Genomic DNA, 23,582 nt, shown 5'->3' on the forward strand with positions numbered 1-23,582 from the left:
GAAAAGGGTGCACAAATATTCTCTGAGTGCCAGCCATGGGCCAGTATTGAGGTGAACATTGGGGTATATTGCAAAACAGTGAGTGCGGTGCTGTCCTTTGTCAGCGGAGCACAGAGAAAAAATTATCCTCAGCATGGATGGATGGAGGATGGACTCCCCATGTCTGTGATGATGTTTCCCAGCTTCTGTCTTGGAGACATGTTGTCATGAGAACTGGCAGCGCCCTGAGTCTCGTGGGATAACGTTCTGGAGAGAAGCAGCTCCCTGAGTGTGGGAAGGGTCTCCTTTGCCACTGTGCTTGGTGGGTGGGTGTACACACACACCAAAAAAAAAAAAAAAAAAAAAGGAGAGAGAGAGAAGCACCACGTGTGTCAAAACTTGGCCCTCAGAGTTAAAGAAAAGTCTGCTTCCTTAGTTGACAGAGCATCTGGAAGAAATAGAGAATGGCTATTTCCTAATGACCATTAAAGTGTATTAAGCCAGCCTTCACGCATACTCTTCTCTCCTTCATTCACTCAAGGATTTGAAAAAAGAAATCACTCCACTTGCATTTAGCCTCATGTGTGTCTGACTTGATCCAAGAGCTGTTAGGCACACCGCTGACACCATCTGACTCCGTCAAGATTGAGAGCCCCCCCCCATCAGGTGCTGTAGCACCTCAAAAGCATCAGGCTATCCTTACAAATCTAACTTAATTGCCCGATGCATTTACATTGGTTAGCTAGTTTGCTACAGTCGATGTAGCTGGATTATTCAATACATTTTCCTTTGTGCTATTATGACCTGAACTTCATTACCTGCCAATAAAGAGTTCCAGAATGTGCAAAGAAAGCTGACAAAGAGCATTGGTGGTTTATTCAACTAACTGGCCTGGCGTCTGCTTTTCTACTGCTCGGATTATCGGAGAGCAAGTCAAACAGAACACGTTCAGTGCTGTGCTCCCTGCCCAGACCCAGCAGACTGTTATCTTTCCAGGAAGCAGTGGCTTTCTGTTTGCTTCTTTGGAAAGTTTTAAATATTTCAAATGGAAGAAACCCTATGTGACTTTTTTGAGCTTTTACTAATCTGATTTAATGGCTTATATATATAGCTAGCTTCATAAAAGTCAGCCAAAACTTCTTTTCAATAATATTGAAAATATTTTTCTTTGAGTAAAAATTAATATCTTAAATTTTAAAAGAACTTTACGTAGATTTTTGGAGCTCACATAAAGTCCCAGGTAAGTAGAGTGTCCTGAAGAATTGTCTGATGTCCAAAAGTAGGCAGCGATGTCTTATCTTTAAAATTTGTTCAGAACAGATATAAACAAGTTCAGGTTTTAGTTTAACTTTTTTAAAATAATATTTAATCATCCTTTTAGAGATAAAGTGCTTTTTAGATTTTATTTTTTACTATAGCAACACATCATCTGTGATGTGAAAGAATACATAATGACAAAGTTCATTGGGATTTTTAGGTTAACTGAAAGTGGTCATCTGCTGGAGGGGGTAGTTTTGGTTTTTCTTTAAGATTTTATTTATTTGTTTGACACAGAGAGAGAGAGCACAAACAGGGGGAGCAGAAGAGGGAGAAGCAGACTCCCCTCTGAGCAGGCCTCCATCCCAGGACCCTGGGATCGTGACCTGGGGTTCATTCTGTGTTTGACTTATTCATTGGTGTTATTTTACATAGTTAGGCTTGTTTGAAATTTGTCTTTTACCAATTCTGTCCATTTTCTTTGGGAAGAGTAAAATGGATTATGGACTTCTATTTTATTAATTGTATCCCTATTGAGTTATTTACTGTTTCATTTCACTTCGAGAGACAAGAGTAAGAGGAAAAACTATTTCTCATACACAAACGAGAAAGAATTGTGCTTCCATGTTTGTTGATCATGGGGAGATCATGCTTATGGCAGTTGCACATTTTTTGGTGTTTGTAATGTGTTTAATGAACAGCTGACCTGATATTAGGGTATGACGACAGACTAAGCTAATTACACAGTTCTAACCATTCAAGCAAAACTCTGATATTATTACAATTCCATCTGCAGAGGCAGGCTTTCCCCACTTTAACTCCCAATTTCGCCCAGGGACAAAGCTTCTAAGAGAGGTGTGCTGACCATTGTTTGTTCTTTGTTCCCACTCGTTCGCTGCTGCTCCAGACCTCCATGTGCTCCATTTCCCTCACAGCATCTAGCAGAACTGCTTCTATTATTCTTGCAATGTGATCCGTGGAGGGAAACTTAGCAGCCGCCATGATGTGCCAAGCACTTTGTTGGATGCATGACCAATTAAAAACGGAAGACGTAATCTTTACCCTGCAAGAACTCACAGTCTTACTTGTGTTTTCATACATTCATATTCAGTATGTATGAATGTTAGTGTGAATTAGTATGCAATTTCATGGGTTGGTATATAAAGAAATTATGTAAAGTTCTACATGAAAGCAGTCTGATGCAGGACTTTGAGGGAGTGTGGGACACACAAGGCAAAATTTTCTTCTCTGCTGTCTCTTGTTCCGGAAACCCTAGGAGGCCCTGAAGCCAGGAACTTGGGGGAGGACCTTCTTAGCCAGGACTAGCATGGAGCCTGGATGGTGATGAGGGGTGGTGGTCACTTAATCTGAGTCAAGTAGAAGCCAAGACGTGGATTTTTCCCCCATCTTTCAGAATGCTTGCTCACCTTTAGTGTGCATTTGGTCTCCATGAGGCATGTGGCAGTGGGGACAGTCACAAGTCAAAAGCGAGAACAGAGACTGAGGATCAGGTAACTTTGTGGGCCTCCCATAGGGCTGGGCATAGCTGATCCCTTGCATGTGCCCTGGCCCCCAGCCTGGGCTGGCCCAGCAGCAGAACAAGGTGGAGCTGGTGTTTGCACAGTAGCCTCCAGTAGAGCTGGGTGGCTGAGCAGGCAGACCTGGGGTGAGACAGCTGTGGTTAGGTCCTGTTGTGGCCACTTGTTAGGTTACCTGACCTTGGACACACTGTGTCAACCACTCTGAGCTTAGTTTTCTCGCCCTTGAGTTGGTCAGGGTGATGCTCCTGACTTCTCAGAGTTGCACTGAGGATTAAATCAGCCAGTGTGTGGAGGGCACGTAGCTCTGTTACTGATGAATAAGTAGTGTTAAATTAGCACTTGCTGCTGCTCCTTTTTGACTATTATTATTTTTGTAAAATAACAAAATATTGCTTTTGCTTTCAACTTAAGAGGTTAAGTTTGAATGCTCACTTTGGCAGCACATATACTAAAATTGGAAGAATACATGGAAAATACAGGGAAGATCAGCATGGTTCCTGCACAAGGATGATATACAAATTTATGAAACATTTCATTTTTTCTAAAGAAAGCAGTATAGGTTCTAGAGCTTAAGAAACATTAGAAACCCTCGGCATTGGTCACAGAGGCAAGAACCCAGAACCAGGGAGGTTGTCTATATGAGTGGAGGCAAGGATGCCAGTTCTGCCCTATCTGTGGATTTCTCTCACATGAAGCATTCCCCACCATCCCTCCTGAATGTTCCTCTGATCACACGTGGTCATTACCTGAGCTCTATCCTCCCTCCTCCGCAGCCTGAACACAGAGCACACCAAAAACCTGAAAGAGAACCGGCTCTCCATGGGATGAGGAAGGGGGTGGGGGGCTGTTGTAAGAAGGGTAGGATTTTCTAAGCAACCCACAGGATCCTAAAGGCTTTCCCCACATGTAGGTTAGGGTCACCTTGGACCTCAGGTAATAGAATCTGGGTGTAGGCCATAGGATTCAGAGGGAAGAAAGCAAAAACAAAACAACAACAACAAAAACAAAAACAAAAAGCTTCACTGGGCACAGTGCATGCTTTTATCACCTGGGTATCCCTGGAGCCCAAAGGAAGATCTGGCGTGCACTTGTCACTTTGCCTTGGAAACGGGGTCACTAAGTGGGTGACAGGTCATTTTGTTACGTTGTCTGAAAAATTCTAACACCGAAGGTATCATTGTTTTAGATTCTATCTAGAGTATAGCAATTCAACTTAATGAGATACTATGCCTTTGTGTGTGAGAAATAGAAAAAGAGGATATTCATTCTAACTTTGCTTGCTATAACACTGCTGTAGCCTCTCCTAACACATTCCCTTAGTTGAGGCTCCGTTTGGTTGATGACTCCTATTTTCAACGGTGAGGTGGATATAACTGCAAGATTTAGGCATGGCTCACCTTCTGCATTGTATTTCTTGACTGTCACATCTGAAGTTTCTTGGTTGGAGCTTTCTTCATTCTGAACTCCCCTTTTGTAGCCCTAATGCAAGCAGGCCTGTATGTAGCTAGCTCTGGTTCTGATCTCCTCACTGTCTCAGCATCAGGCTCTCTGCCCGGACAGCAGTGTGGTCTTGCTCACTTGTCCACTGCAGCTGCCAGCCAAGGTGAACAGGGCAGGTGCTGGTAGCACCGACCCCGCCTATCAAACCACATAAATGGCAAGCTTGATTTCTAGGTGTGGTATCTATTGTTTATGGGAGGCGGTAACCTGATTAATCTGATTGGCATATTAATTTACTCTGAAAAGTGTAGCTACCAGGTGGACTTGAAAGTTGGGATTTGGGCTTCTCTGAACAGGCGTTATAATAAACAAATGCTTTAATCCACCTTTTTCTTTGATCAAAACTGAAAGATGATCATTACTCCTTTAGTATTATAAGTATATTCTTGAGGGTGATATGAGAACAATTAAAATTAAGAAGGAGGACCCAAGGAGAACTGTGTTTGAAGTCCAGAGCAATCGCTTAAAAATGGGCAGCTCAACAGATATTTGTTTGTTAACAATTGTATTTGGTGCTACAGGTTTTAAAGATGAATAAAAGAAATCCCTAAGACCAGGTAGCTAATAGCCTAATTATGGAGACAGAAATACACAGCCAGCAATATTTCAGACCAGACTCTGTCCAAAGAAGTGCTATTATGATAGTCTTAATGAATTAGAAGAGCAAATTACAAAGTAAGCTTGCAGTAGATTAAGTTGACTACTCTTACACTTAGCTGTTCTGATTGATTATTTCGGTGGGTGCTCAGTGTCTTGGGGCTCGTGTTCTGTCTTTACACAGACCTTCCTGTGGACGGTCACTGTGCCCACCCTTGCACCAGCCCCGCCACCAGACCCGCCTGCCCCTCCTGCCTGATGTCCGTCAGTCTTTCTCTGTCACTGCCCAGGATTTTAGCAGATGTAGAGAACCAGTAGGAGTCATTCTCATGTTATGCTTTGGCAATGGTAGAATACTGCTGCTTCCCCAACCCCAACCCCAATAGACTTTATTTTTTAGAACTGTTTTAGGTCACAGCAAAATTGAGTAGAAGGTACAGAGATTTTACAACACAGGCAGAGCCTTCCCCACTCCACTGTCAACATCCACTCTCCGCCCCCGACACTGTACATTTGTTACAATCGATGAACCTACATGTCACTCGGACTCCATAGTTCACATTAGAGTTCACTCTTGGTGTATATTCTATGGGTTCAGAAAAATGTAACTCCAGAAAAGCATTATCATTTCCTGCTATTGAGATCAAGGATTAGTGGCTTATTATCCAGAGGCTTTAGGTTTGAGAAGGGGTTTATGATTCTTGGAAGAAAGAACTCTGTATAACTTCTCTGCATTTCCACCCAACAAATTCCACTCTGGATTTTTTCCGATTTGTGAGAGTGGGTGCACATGGCATCTGTCACTGCTGTCCCTGTGGCTCTCTAGGGCTCTGGGTTGCTTGGATCAGGCCCCAGCTGAAGGTCAAGAGGCAGATAGGCTGCCCCACTTTTTCCAGAGTACAGGTAGTTACAGTTTGGCTTACTTATTGGACTGGTAATCAGGTGACCTTTACAACAGGTGAGGGGCAGGTCTAATTAAAATCATTCTGTTAAGCGTCTTAGTCGTCATTTATTTTCAGTCGTGCATGAGCTCATGATCCCTAGTCCTGAAGGAGCCATAAGCTTGCTCTGAAATGTCAAAACTCAAAGCCTTCTCAGGTTTCCTCTCAGTTCTATTTCCTATTCCCACCGTCCCCACAGCAGAGGCCAGGCACGCTGTTTTGAAATACTAGTGAAATTTGCAGTGGAGAACAATAAATGTATGTTAACTCCAAGGAAGGCAGACACTCCTAAGAGAGTTTGGGGGGCTTTAATAAAGCATTTCAAGGAAGCAGAGTATCGAATTAATGCTTTTTGTGCTAAAAACATTAAGGTATTTAAATGTGTTATTCTAATCCCTGTTTCAGCCTGGGAACAGAAGGATCTAATATCTTTTATTTAAATCCCAGCCTTCCTAGTCTGGGCCCTTCTTTTCAGCCTAGGACAGGAAGAAACAGACTATAGCCAGTTGACTTCAGTGAATATAAACCTGTATGTAATTCACAACATACGACCTATTAAATTTTTACATCAAATGTGTTTGCCCAGATCTTCATATATTCTATATCATTTAGTGGAGATGTTAGGTTTCCAGAAGCTAGATTCCTGTAGGAGCGCCACTCTAATTGTTCTGTTTCCTGGGCATGCAATAAAATTGTCATGCACACAAGTACAGATGCATAAATTCTGAGCCCCCAAGCAGGGGATACTTATTTCAAAGTGAGCCCTTTCTGGTTGTGGAGTAAACTGATCTCGGGCAGACAGGGTGTCCTCCCTTTCTCAGAGAGCCACTCTGAGAGCCTCAGCTGCGCGGGTAGCATTTACGGCCAGAGCGCGGGCAGGATCAGGTTATAAGGTTTTTGTTCGGTGAATGAAGAATATCAGGTTCCCTCACAGCTCATGACTGTGCAATGGCTGGTCTCTGCCTCCTATGCTGGACAGAAGAGAAGACTCACAGAACGGTGAAGGCAGTCACCAGTCAAATAGTAATGAAGATCAGTGATAAATATAGAGCCTCATCCCCAAATTGGTCGTTCGGGTTTATTCCCTGCCCTCCTCCACCCCTGACCAGAATTCTTGTTTGTTGAGAAGTTTTTTGGATTTTGAAATCAAGATTTAGGGGCCATATATGTGTGACTTGGGATGACTAGTGTCTAGTCTAAAATTATTCATATTTAAATCTTGGATAATGCATTCCACATAAAAGTGTAGAATACTTGGATTAAGACACTGGCAAGATTGTTTTTCAAGGTTTGATACTAAAACATAGGAGAATCGAGACCACATTTTGTGCAGTATGTGTGTGTGTGAGTGTGTGTAACACTGAGATCATCAGTGACCCCTTAAGACTGTAGTATTAAATTGGGTGAGTCCAGTGAACCTTTGAATCAACAAGGAAATTATTACTAGCAATTGTTAGTGTATTGTTATAGTGGCCAATTTATACAAATAGTATTTTTAAAAAGCTCTCACACTCTCTGTCGCTTCCAGCCCGCCTAGCTGCCCCTCCGTTCCCCTCCCCCTTTTTGACAGAGTGTGAAGGAGAGCTCATCTCCTCTTTCTGAAAGCTGAGGTCTCTTTTGCAGGGGGGAAACATTTAAGCTTAGTATTTTTGAAAAAAATAAATCCTTACGCGATGTTGAAAATAATCTTTTTGCTTTTAGGATGCTATGGAAGTTTTCAGCTTTCTGCAATTTGAATTTAATATATACTCAAACAGATGTGTTCAATTCCTAAAGTGACTGTGGAATTCCACCACCAAGATACAAAGCAGGAGGACGGCACAGCTACTGGTTACCCATCCCTCACCTGGCACAGTCAGACATGTCACATCGTGCCAGCAGCGTAACCCAAGGGAGCTTCACGCAGGGAATGTCATCAGAACATCCCAAAATAAGCAATACTGTCAGGACATATGGGCTCTTCAGTTAGCTGCTAAGTAGCTCTTGGGGTTTACTGCCTGTATTTCTCAAGGGTGGCTGGATCACATCAGGGTTCTGAGCTGTATCACCAATAGTGAGATCTAGGTCCATCCTTTCACTCAGCCAGCAAATTACATGCTTATTCTGCTAGGCACTGTGTTGAAAAGTTACTGCTAGTGCAAAGGTACCTTGGTATTCAAGATTGTGATAGAAGGTGATATAGGACTGAAAGCATGGTACGAGGTGCAAATATGTGGGGAGGCACTTAAATATAAAGACTTTGTTTGGATGATTTCTTTCCCCTATGTCCCTGAGACCATTTGAGAAGACTTGGTAAGCCAATGTGTGCTAAGCCCTCGAAGCGCTTATGCACAACGATATTCAGGAGCTAACTGTTGGATTATTGTAGTCAAAGCATGAGGATCGAATGAGGCAGGGGAAAGCAGCCCAGGCTTATGTGATAGCCCTTCCCAGAAGAGCCCTATGTGAAGCGAAGGATTGTTGCTTCTACATGTCATTAAGAGCTGTCACAAGAAGCCTATAATAAGCTTATAATGTCTCTAAGGATATTAGTAGATAACAGAATCAGGGCCACTGGCGTACTCAGTCAGGAAGTTTGCAAACAGTGTCTATCCCTAGACCACAGGAATAGTGAGGTCTTTCCGACTCCTTTCCATGGGTGACATCCAAACTTAGAGCTCACAGAGGAGCACCATTGTTTGTGTATTGCTTTCACTGTCTCCATCTGTGAGTAGAACTAGTCTTTCAGAATTACACACCAATAGCTGTTCCCATTTGTAGGAAAGTTAATGGGGACATCTTGGTGACTCAGTCAGTTAAGTGTCTCCCTTCAGCTCAGGTCATGATCCCAGGGTCCTGGGATTGAGCCCCGTGTTGGGCTCCCTACTCAGTGGGGATTCTGCTTCTCCTCTGCCTGGCACTCCCCCTGCTTGTACTCTTTGTCAAATAAGTAAATAAAATCTTTAAAAACAAAAGAAAGAAAGTTAACCTATTTCTAAGTAGAATTATATTTTCTCCTATTCTTCATAATTATGATTAGAGATACAGTTCGTCTTAGAATCATGATTTTGGTAGTTAGTCACTATTGAACGTCTGCCATATAAATGAGTGGATTAGCGTTTAGGTGGGATGGGGAAGGAGGGAAAGAGGGAAGGATGGAAAAGGAAAGGAAGGGCAGGTAAGGGAGACAAACACATACCCCGTAATGAGTATAATCGTTACACTGCATACATTGAGTTAATTGAAAGAGTTGTACCTGTTAAATAATTCCAGGATCAGTTCTTGAAATGCTAGTGTCCATGATATACCCACTTGTCATCTGTCATCCTATCTGCTCTTTTATGAGGCAGATTTTTTATAAGGTTACGGAAAGAATACAAGCTTCAGTCATACGACATTTTGTAGGAAACCCCATCCCTTATATTGCCAATCAAATGCGGTTTGAACTTTTTAAGGATGGAGAGAAATCCTTCCATAACATCTCAATTTTTGGAGGAAATGCTGAGGTAGGATAGAACCTTTCACTGCTGAACCAATCAAAGCCAGAGATGCTCATCCCTTAACGTCTGTGTATGTCGCTCATTTAGCAACTAGGTGTATGGTGATAATGGTTTTTCCCTCTATAGCCACTCATTCTGCTTTTGAGAATGTGTTCTACTCCAGCCCAACCTTGCAAGGCTGCCTCTTGGTCAGGCACTGCGTTTTTGAAATAAAACCTGGACTACATCTTCAGTTACATCTTGTGAGCCATCTCTTATGGCTTCCTCATGTAGAAGGTAGCTCCTTTTCTATGTGTACAGTTTTATAATAAAGGAGCACTTAAGTCTATTTGAGAACCACTGAGTGAGGGAGTTTAAATTTCACTTCTTTGTGCCTACGCCATTAGCTAGCCTCAGGTACCTATGGGTTTGCCCAGATATACCTTCTCATCGCCCCATCTAACCTGAAGCCTCCTCTCTGCCACTCTGTTCTGGGGACTGTCCCAAGCTGCCAACATTATCTGCTTTTGGAGCTTAGAGCCATGGTGAGATGCACTAAAAACTGAGGTATGAGATCAAATTTGAAAGAGTCACACATTTTGGATGAGACCACAGTGATAGAATGTTCCAGAAAGCTAAAACTGTCCAGGAGGCCTGGACAACTGGCCCTGCATCAGTGCACTAAATGCGTTGAAGGAAAGAACACAGGGGTTAGAATGGGTGTTGGTCAACCATAGAAGCACTTATTAAACGGATACGTAGGATAGTTTAATTGGTTTTAAATTTTAGATCTCTCTGTTAGGTGTTCCATTTATCTGCAAACTGAGATTTGTTTTTTAAGATGTTGCAATTTTCGAAACATGACTACTATGAGAAAAAAGGTGTAATATTTTGATTCTTTTAAGGAAAGAGAATCACTTTCATAAAGGTATTATCTCTAAGTTAACAGGAAAATCTAATTTTTCATTAACTAAATCATAGTCATTGGTTTCTGTGTCATTAATAAAACATACAAAGTCCCGTAGACCACATTTTTGGTTAGTACTTCCTCTTTCTCGGCCTCTTACATGAGACTCAGATTGGAAGACTGTTTTAAATTCCAACCCTATTTTGGACTCAGTAGTTGGGGGTTAAAAGCAAAGAAGAACCTACCTATACAAAGCTTGAAAGAAGAGGATGAGATTCAGTGTTCCTGCTCATTGTTACGTGTCACTTCATGAAAATTTTACGTGTATCTTGTGCTAGGGAAATGTAAGCTTACCTAGCTAATTAAAACATTTGAGCCAGAGAGCTCTTGTGATCTTGTCCAGGTCAGTGCTAACTACATCATTGTTGTCCAGGGACAAGCAGCGTCAGCATCACCTGGGAGCTTGTTAAATGCACACTTCTGAATCAAAAAACTCTATTTTTACAAGCTTTCTAAGTGATTCTGATACTCACTTAAAATTTGAGACTTATTGATCTAGGCCAGTGGTCTTTTCTGTCATAAGAACTTTCTATATGGAATAAAGAAGTTTGGGAGTCCAGTTAGTAAAAGCATTTAGTGACTCTGGTTAATGAATAAGTGTTGTGGCTTTAGTCGAAGTTCTCTTGTGTGTTCTTGGGTGAGGTTTCTTGTGACTCCCTTGGCTCAGTGGAGTTCACTCTATAAATCAGTAATAGAGGTCTACCCCTCTTTGACAGATGAGACCTCGGAGCTCTGAGAAGGGAAGGATTTAAGTTTGCTCAGATGATATTGCAATTCAGAATTTTAGAAAATTCATTCTGAGACCAGGACTTCTATAGATTGGATAAGTTCATGCATGATCACTAATTCTAGAAAAGCGGTTACCAAAGGTTCTACGTAAGTGTTATATTTGAAATAATTTTAGGAAGTAAGTTTTAAAAATTCCAGGAACACAGGGGTACCTGGGTAGTTCAGTTGTTAAGTGTCCAACTCTTAGTTTCAGCTCTGCTCTCAACATGAAGCCTGCATAAGATTCTCTCTCCCTCTTCCTCTGCCCTCCACCCATGTTCTCTCTTTCTCTCAAATAAATAAATAAATCATCTTTAAAAATTTCAGGAACACATTTCATAAAATTAGATACTCCAGAATATGGAATTTTTTAAGTCTCAAAAGGAAAAATTATTTTTCATTTTAGAATCTTTTGTGTTAGCCAAAAAAGTAGGTAAAATATCTCTCCAGTTGATTAAAGATCTTTGATTTTGTGTTTTTATTCATAAGGCACTAATATAGTTTATAGAACTGTCCCAAGTGCCTAGCTTAGCTCAGATGTGGTCTGGAATTCTTATTTTATAGTTTGAATGTACTATATGCTGGGAATACTTAAGTGTGGCATGTGATTCCAGGTTACAAATTAAGATTTAAAAAGAGCTGGTTTGTGCTTCGTGGCAACTTGGCATACTGAAATAGTTCGTATGGCTGAAGCATAATGGTACCTGTTCAGTTCTATAGAAATTAGCTGTTTGACATCTGTTTTGAACCCCTTGTGGGTGCTAGAGTTATATTTTCTCAAGGCATCACAGCTGAGGGTATAATAAATCCTTGATGAGAATTTCATGCTTCTAAAATGCTGGGGTATGACTCGGTTTATATACCCCAGTCAGGTTCTCTCTTTATGCTTGCTTTTTGGGAAAAGGCAGCTGTTGGACTTTCATAGATTTTGCTTAAAATCATCACAATCATGACTTGATTTGCTGGAGTTTCAAATCCCAGAGTGGCAAATGTAGTGAGTATATTTGACTTGCTACTTGCTTGTTGGTTGACTTATTACTAAATCCTTTGACCTCGGAGGAAACTATGGCTTTGTGGAGGAGCTTTCCCATTCCACCACCATAGCCCTTCCCTCCTCCCACAGCGCCATGTTGCTGTCCTTAAGCTTTGTGCCCTGCAGATTCCCCTTTTGCCCTGTAGACATCCTTTGGCTCTACATCACTTCAGGTGATCTGATAAAGAGACCAGCTTACCCAGTTACTTGGGTGGCATGTGGAATCTCAAGGAGTCGCAGCCTCAAGGATCCCAGTGCTGATTCAGTGTTTGTCCAGTGTGCTTCTGTGACACATTTGTGGACACAGAAGAAAAGTTTGAGATTAAACGGTGGTAAAGTTCTACTTCAGTGAGTGAACAGTTGTACTCAGAAGAGTGATCAATGTAACCATAGAGAGGAGTGATCAACATGGAGGTTCCCAGATTCTCTCCATTTACTGTACCCTAGTGTCTCAGTAATTCCTTTGCAAAGTCCATAGGCCAAGAAGGAACGCCAAACAGTCATAACTGTTAGGAAGGGAAGGTCAGACAATTTAAGAAGTATTTATGTCCTAACAACTTAGCAGACATTTGAAACACTAATGCGCATAACCAGAAAGAAATAATACTTTCTTTCATCCTTAAATAGCCATAATTATTTGCTGGTGTTATGGTATGCACACCTGTTAAGCTTTGTATACCTTCTCAAACCTTGGAGAAAGCATGAATGCTGTGTCCCTCATTTCCTATTCCACGTTGATTTTTCACAAGCTATATTTGCTTTTTATCATAGCAGTCGTGAAAACTCAGCTTCGCCAAGATATCATAAAACGGAATGTAGCAGGGCTCTGGGGTGGCTCAGTGGGTTAAGCGTCTGACTCTTGATTTCAGCTCAAGTCGTGATCCCAGGGTCATGAAGTCGAGGTCCGTGTTGGCCTCCATGCTTAGCAGGGAGTCTGCCTGAGATTCTCTCTCTCCCTCTGCCCCTGCCCCTTGTGTGGTCTCTCTCTCAAAGAAATAAATAAAGTCCTTAAAAAAAAAAAAAAAAAAAAAAGGAATGTAGCATTATCTGATATCGAAACTGTGAGCTACTTTGAGCTAGTATGTTGTACTACTATCTGAGAAATGTTGCTGTATTTTCCTTGAAAATCAATAATTTGCCACTGCAGTACCCCAGGTTACTTACAGGGAACCGTAGGTTAGATGGTACGTAGTTCTCAGATGTGTCCAATTTTCTTTTTCCAGCAATCAGAGTTTTGCAGGTAGGGTAGGAGATAACATTTGTTTCACACTGGCAGGATAACATGATTTCACATAAATATATCAACTATCTAATTAGGTGGGTGGTTCTCATTTTCCCATTTTTACCGATGGAAAGATGAGAACTCAGAATTATTTCCTCTATTTAAACAGTATAGGGAACAGGGGAAGGTCATGCACAGTTATTTAACTTCGAATCCTACTTTGTTTTCTCCCTATATTTGATCTCTGCTTCTCCTGAGCTTAGAGATGAAATGGGATACCACATTTGTGTAGCAGATCGGAGTTGTGAGAGCTGCGTCTGCCAGTCAGGAGTTTAATGAGAGAGGAATGCCAAGGTCAGCCCTTGGCTCCAAGTAGCTCTTGAACAAATGTAGAAGGAAGAGCTACAGCTAATATCCCTATCCATGAAAATTGCTTACACTTAGGTGCCTGGAGGGTCAGTGATGGACAGAGTAAAGCTTCCAGTGATTTCATGCTAAGATATGTATATATTACAATAGGTCTAGTAATCTGCTCCAGGGAGATGGTGATTCTGTTTTGCTCTGCTTGTAGCTGTTTGGAAGATCACACTTGGAAGTTATTTGTAAGTTCTGAAGCAGGCCTGTTAAATCATGGGTGAGGGACCTGGGACAGTTCAGCCAGCAGACACTGAACTTACGGAGGAAGGATATGATAGGTGTCTTTCTAATTCAGCCTTCCTAATATTTGAAAGAAGAATTGTGCTTATTCTAGCCTAACCCGGAGGACAGAATAAGACTTTGAACTACATAGCTTATCAACCTCAAAAAAAGTAATAATAACAATTTTTAGTGGTTCCAGTTGTCCCAGGAGGCAGTAAACTCCCATTATTGAAAATCACTGTGAAAATGATACAAGAGGTAGTAGATCATATAACATTGGCTCCTAAAGTCTTTTCAAACTATAGATTCTCTTTTGCTAACTTGCTAATTTTCATTTCTTTGAGCAAAGGCTTTCAGAGTAGCTGTGCTTTAAATTCAGTTTGCTGTCTCTCAAAACACAGATAAGTCTCTGGGTTGGTAAAAGTAAATATAAGGTAAAGTTTAAGTTTTTTGTTGGAAACTGATGTTTTGAGGTCAGAGGCTGTATGAAAGGTCATAGTCCAACTGAGAAAGTCTTTAAGTGTCTATTCCAGTTTACAAGTACAGTACATATGTGGGTTCAGCCAGTATATCTCTGGGAAACCCAAACAGGCCTTTTACTGTGTTTGTGCGTGCACGCACATACGTGCATTGTGTGTGCACATGTGTGTGTGTGTTTTAGTCATTCAGGAGTTTACCTGTCAATTTCCCAAAGTGACCATTAGCTCACCAGTTCAGAATTTAAAATAAATCAGTCCTGAGGTACTAGTAGTTTTCTCAAGTTATTCTATTATCTGGTCTCATACTCTGAACAAAGTCTTCATCATAATTAACACTGCTGTGCTTTAATTTTTTTTTTAAGATTTTTATTTATTTATTTATTTGACAGAGAGAGAGATCACAAGTAGGCAGAGAGGCAGGCAGAGAGAGGAGAGGAGGAAGCAGGCTCCCTGCTGAGCAGAGAGCCCAGTGTGGGACTCGATCCCAGGACCCTGAGATCATGACCTGAGCCAAAGGCAGCGGCTTAACCCACTGAGCCACCCAGGCGCCCAACACTGCTGTGTTTTAGCCCCACAGATTTATGTTGGGTGTTCTTCCCAGATGACTTGAGAACCTAAGAAAAATAGCCCACATTCTTTGATTCCTTGCAGAAACAACCCCTCTTTGGCAAAGGCAGTCGTATCTCCCCCTGTTGGGCTGTGCTTCTGCCCAGCTGAGCTTTGGTACACCTGTCCCTGTGATGCCCCCCGCCCCTTCTTAAGTCCTTCCACCGTAGCTGCCCTTCAGACACTGCCTCCATTTCTGAGGTGGAGAAGGGGAAGGCTTTCTTCCTCTCTCTTCCTCTGGTCCTCTTTCTGTGCTTCTCAAGCCTTGCCAATTTTCTTTCCCTTCCATGAAAGCAGATTTTACAGAAGATTCTCTTGCCAGCCCTAGGTTGTATGTGTTGAGCAAAAAAGCAAAATTGGGGTCTGTGCTAGTTTTCTGATTTATTCGGAAGACATTTCCTAGACCTCCAACTAGCTTCCCTGTCTTTATCGTTTGGGGGGCCACATGTGGCCCTGAGGAGTTGGCGCGCACAGTTGCCCCTGGGTAGAGCTATTACAGACAGGCTGTGTTTTAAGTTAGTTTTGACTTGTATATTTCATCTGCGAAGTTGGCAAATACTTGAAAGCCACAAGCTACTGTTTTCTGAAAGCTTCTTTGCACATGAGCATAAAATGTATGTATTGAATCTGGAAATGGTCCAATAATTGCCCTTTTAATGCAGCTAGCTAAATGTAGATTACAGCTGTTTCCCTTGGAAGGATGCACATAGTCATCATTTCTTTCTTCTCTTACAGGGTGTCTCCTCTGCAGAAGTCTGAAATAGTGGACGTGGTTAAGAAGCGGGTAAAGGCCATCACCCTTGCCATTGGGGATGGTGCCAACGACGTTGGGATGATCCAGACAGCTCACGTGGGTGTAGGAATCAGTGGGAATGAAGGCATGCAGGCAACCAACAACTCGGATTATGCCATTGCACAGGTCAGAGGCGCGATTGACCAGCTGTCCTGTCCTGTTGACAGAGGTGTCCACTGGGCATGAAGGTCTGATTGGTGCTTGACCTTCAGTCCAGCCCTAAGAACTCTGCTGTCCCTTTTGAAGTTTGTCCAGACAAAATCACCAGAGTATTCGAATTTCCCTGTGGCCTTGATCCTGTGGAGTTTAAAGGCCCTGTGCTGCTGGTTGTTGTAGTTGTTTTGGTTCTTGTGGTGGTGTTTGCTAGCTATGAGGTTGGCCAAGTTCTCTGTCCTCCAGGCAGGCGTCATTCCTAACAGATAGGTCTCGGATCCTGCTAATGATAGTCTTTCGTCCTCAGCTTTCACATCTGCTTCATGGGCTTTTCCCTGTGCCGCCCCATACCAAGGAATGGCTGTGCTCCTTACATTTGTTCTCTACCATCCCCACCTTTTTAGAAGGTGCTGGAACGCTCTCTCCTCAGGCATTTGAGGTCAGGGAAAGAAGTGGCTTACAACTGCTTCCCTCTCTGTAGCCATAACCAGGGTGCTGTAGCGATAACCCATGGTCAGTAGCAGCCGGCCTCCTGCTGTTAGGCCAAGGTCAGCCCATTCCCCTCTGGATCCAATGTTGCATGCAGAGGTTCCTGACGCACTTTGTAGTCACAGAACAGGTGGCTTGAGGCTGAAAGAAATGTCTACTCCTCAATGATGGAGAGCCAAAAAGTGAAGGAAAATAGCCAACCTCCTGACCTTGGGTGACATATCTAGATCTTTTGGCCTGCTTGATCATCCAGAAAATCTAGACCACATACTGGGCACTAATCATTTCCTCCTGTCTCTATATTACAGTATGTCATGATAAAGGGCCTGCTCATTTGGTCATTAGCTAGGGTTCCCTCATCTCCTTCCAGTGTTTAGTCATTTGAAGAATGTGTTAACCTTAATTACATGAACACAGGTAGTGATGGCTTTTTATCCCTTCAAGCTGACATCAGGGGCTGCATATGGACTGTGAAAGAGCTTCCAGCAACCCAGTGCTACAGGCTGGTCCTGTACAGCTTTGGGGTCTACCTCCCCAGAGTGGGGCTCTGTATTAGATCACCTCTCCGATTCCCTCCCAGCTCGCGGTTCTGCAAACACAGGGAGGAATTACAAAATCCTTATGGCTCTGGAAAGTACATGAAATCAAACTTGATTTCAAATAAATCCTCAAGATAATTGCTAAAGAAGTTAGGGGAAGGAATTTTGATTGTACAGGTGGGAACACTGGGGCTCCTTCACATTGGGTGACCTGCCTCGGGTCCGAGCATCCAGGGTCAGAGAACACCAGACCTGGACGTGACCTTGGGGACCGTCCCCGCACACCTGCCCATTCACTTTCCTGAGTCAACCATTCCGAGGCCCGTGGGACTCTCGCTTCCTGTAGTCTGTCAGCAGCTGTAGATGTTATACACCCCAGAATTATTAAATACTTGAGTTATAGCATCATGTGGCTGGAAGGGATCTTTGGAGGTTTCCTAGGAGTTTCAGGCAAATATTTGTCTGTCTTTTTCTTTAAAATGTCTGGGGAAGGGAGATTCCGTGACCTGCTTTATTGAAGCTGCATAGTAATAGGCTGTGGAATCCAGAGCAATTGCTGTCTTCAAATCAAAAGCATCAAAGAAGCATAAGGAGGAGAGAGTTAGAGTTCGGGGTTTTCTTGCCCCGCTGGTTTAACAATGAGCACGGTCAGAGGAAGTGACGGTTGGCCATACGTGTCCATAGGTCTTCATTTCTCCTGTCCGTGGTCCTGCTCACGATCAGGTAGAGGTTCCGCCGAACCTCTGTAACCTTTGTGTAAGGCAAAGAGCAATGCTGCTCTTACACCTTACACCTTCTCTGCCAGACCCTGTGCCTCCTCTTGTTCAGTTAGAAGCAAGAGAGCCCACAATTTCATGCATCCCTTCACCCTGGTGAAATGATCCACGTCTCTGGTTGGAGTTAACATCTTGGGCTCTGTCACTTTACTGCACGTGGATGAAGACATTTTTTTTTTTTTAATTTTATTTATTTATTTATTTGACAGAGAGAAATCACAAGTAAATGGAGAGGCAGGCAGAGAGAGAGAGAGAGAGAGAGGGAAGCAGGCTCCCTGCTGAGCAGAGAGCCCAATGTGGGACTCGATCCCAGGACCCTGAGATCATGACCTGAGCCGAAGGCAGCGGCTTAACCCACTGAGCCACCCAGGTGCCCCGGATGAAGACATTTTTTATTGGGTTTTTGAGGCAGTGCCCTGGAAGGTTACACACAGAAGAAAGCACTTTAGCTCCCAGTCCTTGGGAAAAATGATGAAATGGGCAAAATTCTGGTTCTGCTTCTTTCCTGCCTACCTGTGCTTTTATCCACAGAGCAGCCCCTGGGACTGTCAGCCACCCCCCCCCCCGCCCCCAATCTGCTACCTTGCCTGTGGGCAACCTGCATGTCCTCTGGCCCAGCTGCCTGTTCTCCTCAGGAAACGATCGTTCGCGCCCCCTACCTTCTTAAGGTTTTTGGAATGGCCTCCTGAAAATAGCATTTTGATTTAAGATATATGTATTTTTTTTTCCCCCTGAAAACAAATCGTTGTCGCACTAACATTGAGTCATTCTGGATGATTCCAGCAGATGTTCTCTGTGCCCACTGAAGTTTAACATCAGGGGGTCTGGGTCAAATGCAAACTTCCTTTTTATTTGTTTAGCCAGTTACTTTATGATTCCCCATCCCCCTTTGGAATCCTTAATGAGCTTTTATGGGGAGTTTTATTTTTCCATATGCACCTACCCTGCCATTTTGAAGTGGCCATATAGCTTTTGGAGTTTGCAGTCAAGTGACCTGCCTTACCCCCATCTCCTGGGTAGATTTCTCATGAAATGTGATGTCATGACGGATTGAGCTTCTTCAGGGCTAATGGAAATTATTATGTTGCTTTCACATTGGCTGACCTGAAAGAAAGAAATGTTTTGAAAGAAAATGTTTTCTTTAAAGAAAACTACATTTCCTATCAGTCATTCTTTTCTACTGATAGTTAAATTTAATTTCAAAAGTAATCAGAAATTAATCGGAAGTTTACAATAGCAAAAGAATTTCTGAAGTTTACAGATGTTCTCAATACAGCCCGATTATCTCTTCTAAGGGGATGAACCCAAGGACTGCCCTATGACTTTGAATAGGGGAATTAAGGTTTTAGTTCAAGGCAATCAAGGGAAATGTCAGTGGGGTCTAAGGCCAATCAGTGTATAGAAATCATGGATTTAAACAACTTAACAATAACCCACAACCTTCGGACCAACTGAAATCATGGATTTAAACAGGTTTGTCCCAATGGTGCCTTCATGCCACTGCACACCATAGTCCACACAACAAAACAACAACAACAACAACAAAAACCCCTCATTTCTCTCCCTCCAGCTCATGTTAATGCCTTTGGGAACCTTTGTGAAGTAGGACACAGCAAGCGAAGCCAGGCTAAGAGGATGCTGAGGGGATAGGATTCAAGTGGGATCCAAAGACCCCCTACCCCAAGGAGGATTCAGGAATTTTACTGAATATTGCTCAGTGTTTCAAACTGCAAGAACCATTCCATCACTGTCACCTTAGTTTCAGCCACTTGTTGGTTTTTTGTTTTTCTTGACTGCATAGCACTCTAGCAAGGGGTACTCTGTACTAGGTGGTAGCAAAAAAGGAGAACAAAGTGGTAAGGCTGTGTGTTTGTGCCTGAGCGTCTGTGTGCATGTGCAATGCAATTGCTTTTAACGTGCACGCTGACAGTGGATATAGGTCATGTCTCCACGTGCATCCCTTTTTTAAAAAAGGGTCATGGTGTACGAGTGTTCCTGTCCCTTGTTCCTGAAGTCACCACCAAATCTGATTGACTAGAAGCATCTGGTTGCCACTGTGCTTTTCTTTTCTTCCAGTTCAAGAGGTCACCTTCTCCTAACCGTTAAGACCCTTAAGAAGCATTTGTGTAAACAGAATTCACAAGAATAACAATGAGATGTCCAAACTGGCATTTGGGGGGAAATACTAAGGTAGATTTAAGAGGAGAGTTTAGTTGTCCTCACTGGACCCAAAAGCTCTGCCTATAGTTTCTGGAAGTGAATGGTTTTCTCGGGTTCTTGGCAGAATCTGGCTACCTCGATGACCTTGTCTGTCCCCAAATAGCATTTTGTGACTTTTGTTCATAAAGGATGGGCGCTCCTGAACTTTGCCATTTTTCTCCCTCAGTTCTCCTACTTGGAGAAGCTGCTGCTGGTCCATGGCGCCTGGAGCTACAATCGTGTGACCAAGTGTATCCTGTACTGTTTCTATAAGAACGTCGTTCTCTACATTATCGAGGTAAGCCAGGCCACCTTCTTCCTTGGCCGGTGGGTGGGGGAGGAGTGGGCGCGGGGGCGGGGTTTTTGCAGGGCATCTTCACATACTTAAGGTAAGTGCAAGAAAGTATTTTGTTCATGTGAAATTCAAAGGTCCTGCTGGGACACACACAACCTCTGTGAAGTAGGGTCACCTCACAGATCGAGGTCTTCATGCCGAGGAACCAGTGCGGGGAGCCTTGGTATCCTTGGCCCTTGTGGACTATTGTTGTCGTCACTCACATTGTGCTCCTTGGCTGGGAGGTGGGATGGGGGGGTGGGTAGATGGTGGCTGAGAGCCTGGGCAGTCGATGTGCTTTCTTGGTAGGCACGGGGATGTTTCCAGGCAACCTGCTTGCTCTTTTCTTTCCTAGACTGAAGGGGCCTGATTTCTTGCTCTGTTTCTTGTGGCATTTGCAAGTTACCCAAGCATTGATTCCCCGCCTCCAGAGTGTTTGGACATACTATTTAAATGCGGGAAGGTGTGGGAGTGAGTGGAGAGTAAACAAATAAGGCAATTAAAAATATCTCCGTGAACTTCTGGGATTGTCAAGCTGGTTTTCAGCATGTTGATTCAATTGCAGGCACACTTCTTTTACTTATTAGAGGGACTAGAGCAGGAGAGGGCTAGGGCCGGGAAAAAGTGGAGTGGGTGCTTTCTCATTAAACTCTGGGAGGACCAGTCCCTCTTGCCTCCTTTTTAGGGCCAGCTCTCCTGCAGGCCGTGTGGTTTTTGAGGCGGAGGTGACTAATAGATTTCCAAGTATGTTGAGAAAAGAGGAAGCAGGCGGTCACTCTGTAAAGAAATAGCAAAGCAATGTTAATTGCATTTGGCGTTAATATCTCAGTCTGTTAGGAGTTATTTTGTGTCAGATTTCTCAACTCTTTGTGGAAATAATAGCCAAGACATTCATCAACTTTATCTTATGTGGTCCTTTAAAATGTGCAGCTCAAGGAATTTAACAAGTGGTTCACTAATGGAACTGTGACTGAACATTTCTTTACCCAGTTGTCTACTCTTTCCTATTAAATATTCACGTAAACCATAAACGTTCCCATCACTCAGTCTTTAACCAAACTACTATTGAGTAGTTTTCCTGAGTTTTGCGCATTTGTGCATTGTTCTAACTTGCACAAAGGGCATCCTACTTGTCTTGTCTGCTCATCTCATGCTATAATACTCGACTCAGTCCACTCCGAGTGAGAACTTCTTGATGTTACATGTAATGGATTCTGTAGTTTCTATCTTCTTCTTGTCTGCATTTTTACAATTTTTGTCTTTTTTTTTTTTTGGCACTTAAGTAATTTATGTTTGTCCTCCTGTTTCTGGGGCTTTTTTTTTTTTTTTTTTTGGCCTCCATGATAACAGTCACTCCTGAATGTCACATGGGGTCATAGATAATCAGTGCTGTGGACTAAAGGAGTGTGGGAATCCCTGCTCCCACGTGCCATCCCAAGTCCCACATGCATTTTCAGCTCCTACTGTAGTAGTCAACTTCATAGGATTTCTTAATAATCTGGTTTTCCTCAAAATCAGCAAATTACAGATAGTCTAGACTTCTTATCAAGACATTCTACATGAAGCTCCCAACTCTTTAGCTTCCTAGAGCTTCCTCCCGGGCCCTTCTTAGTCATTTACACCTCCTATCTAGCCTTTTTTTTTTTTTTTTTTTTTTTTTTAAACTTCAAGAGGGCTAAGGATGAGAAGAGTATAATTTTTGTCTGTCTGGAAAATTCCATTTGGAATGAGGCCATGAAAATGCCATGTGAGTTCCCTAAATTAATTTTTCAATTGTAGCTGATCCACAGCTATACATGATCTTTTATAAACAACCTTTAAAAATATTCTGGATAAAATTTTAAAATTACATAAATTCTCTCCCACTCCAGTCTCTGTCTTCTGCTTAGTATTTTGAGGAGATTTAACTTGAAAATCAAGAAAAAACAAAATCCTCAACGGAGTCCAGAAGGAGCATTGACTCAGTGCCCGCCCAACCTCTGTGGCATTAACATGCACTTCAAATATAACTCTAAAAACAGGAAAGTTCTACTTGGATGATATTTTAGTGTGTTTTGAACCAAAAGATCAAAGATTGTTGTAATTTCATTTGCTCCTTTGCAATGAATAGTTTCACATTCTAAAGGTTACCTTGTAACTCATTGAGAATAAATTGTATTCCTCTATGGTTTTCTTGTAACTCAAGGGAAACCCTTTGCAAGAACCAGTATGTTCTCATCTCAAAAAAGCCCAAGTGGGCATGTGCACACACATACTGATCAAGTCTTGGCTATTATTATGAGGATCATTAAGATTTGAATAACCAATAAAGATTTCATGAAAGACCTATAAGCCTGTAATTATATACGACCTGCTCCCTTGGTACTCTGACCTATAAAACTTGAGTTTTCTACAGAAGGATTATGTGGCTCTAGTCTCACTCCAATATGGAGGGCGAGCTGACAGCTCCATCCACTCTCATCCCCAATCCTCTTGGCTATATTGTTCTATGACCTTTTCCTGTGTTTATAGAGCCGTTTACATATACAAACAAATGAACGTTTTAACATAAACGTCTTCATGCTTTGTAATATGTTCTGCAGTTGATATGATATTTACCAGGGTATTTGGGGAATCATCCCCATGACTACATATGGGTTCATTGCCTGGCATTTCACAGCATATTTTCCTACAATCTATTTAGCCATTTAAAAAAAAATTTTTTATTAACATATAATGTATTATTAGCCCCAGGGGTACAGATCTGTGAATCACAACGTTTACACACTTCACAGCTCTCACCATATTTAACCATTCTTATATTGACAAGTGTTCGACTCCTCTCCCTTTTTACCCACAAAGAGCCTTTTGGAGTAACAGTTGTCTCTCGAAGCAGCCATAATTGTTCTACCAAAATTATAGTGATCTAATTGGAGCATTACTATCACAGTGCCTTGAGTATATGTAACACATGATCTGGTTTATGGATTATTATCTGTACCTCAGGTTCCTTGTTGCTGACCACCTTCATGCTATTTGATGTGTCACATAAAATTTATTAAGGCTGAAATAACCATTGGTGCAAGTGATTAAAAAATAGGAAGAAAATGATGGAAACTGTGATTTTATTTCTACCCTATCAATGGGCAAAATGAAAAATACATAAACCTTGGCTCTCCATTTCCTCCATTGCTGCCTTAATCTTGTATTTTTTACCTGTACAATAGCAAAGATCGCTAGCCTTGCCCCATCAACCGACTACAGTGCAACCAGGATGAGCTTCCTGAACACACATGTGAGTGATTCAGTGGCTAGCATAGTTTCTGGAACATA

General features: G+C 42.4%; 1 protein-coding gene and 1 pseudogene across 5 annotated transcripts in view; both read left to right on the forward strand.

The window, feature by feature from the left end:
- Positions 1-23,582, forward strand: part of LOC116574179 (phospholipid-transporting ATPase IB) — a 595,210-nt gene that overhangs the window by 346,727 nt on the left and 224,901 nt on the right. For all 5 annotated transcript variants that reach the window (XM_032314763.1, XM_032314761.1, XM_032314760.1 and 2 more), the window contains exons 26-27: positions 15,723-15,906; positions 20,124-20,234. In XM_032314763.1, coding sequence (XP_032170654.1) covers positions 15,723-15,906; positions 20,124-20,234 — 295 coding nt within the window. The remainder of the gene's footprint in view (positions 1-15,722; positions 15,907-20,123; positions 20,235-23,582) is intronic.
- Positions 3,202-3,319, forward strand: LOC116574623 (annotated as a pseudogene).

This window comes from Mustela erminea, chromosome 15 (genome assembly GCF_009829155.1).
Source record: "Mustela erminea isolate mMusErm1 chromosome 15, mMusErm1.Pri, whole genome shotgun sequence".
NCBI lineage: Eukaryota > Metazoa > Chordata > Mammalia > Carnivora > Mustelidae > Mustela > Mustela erminea.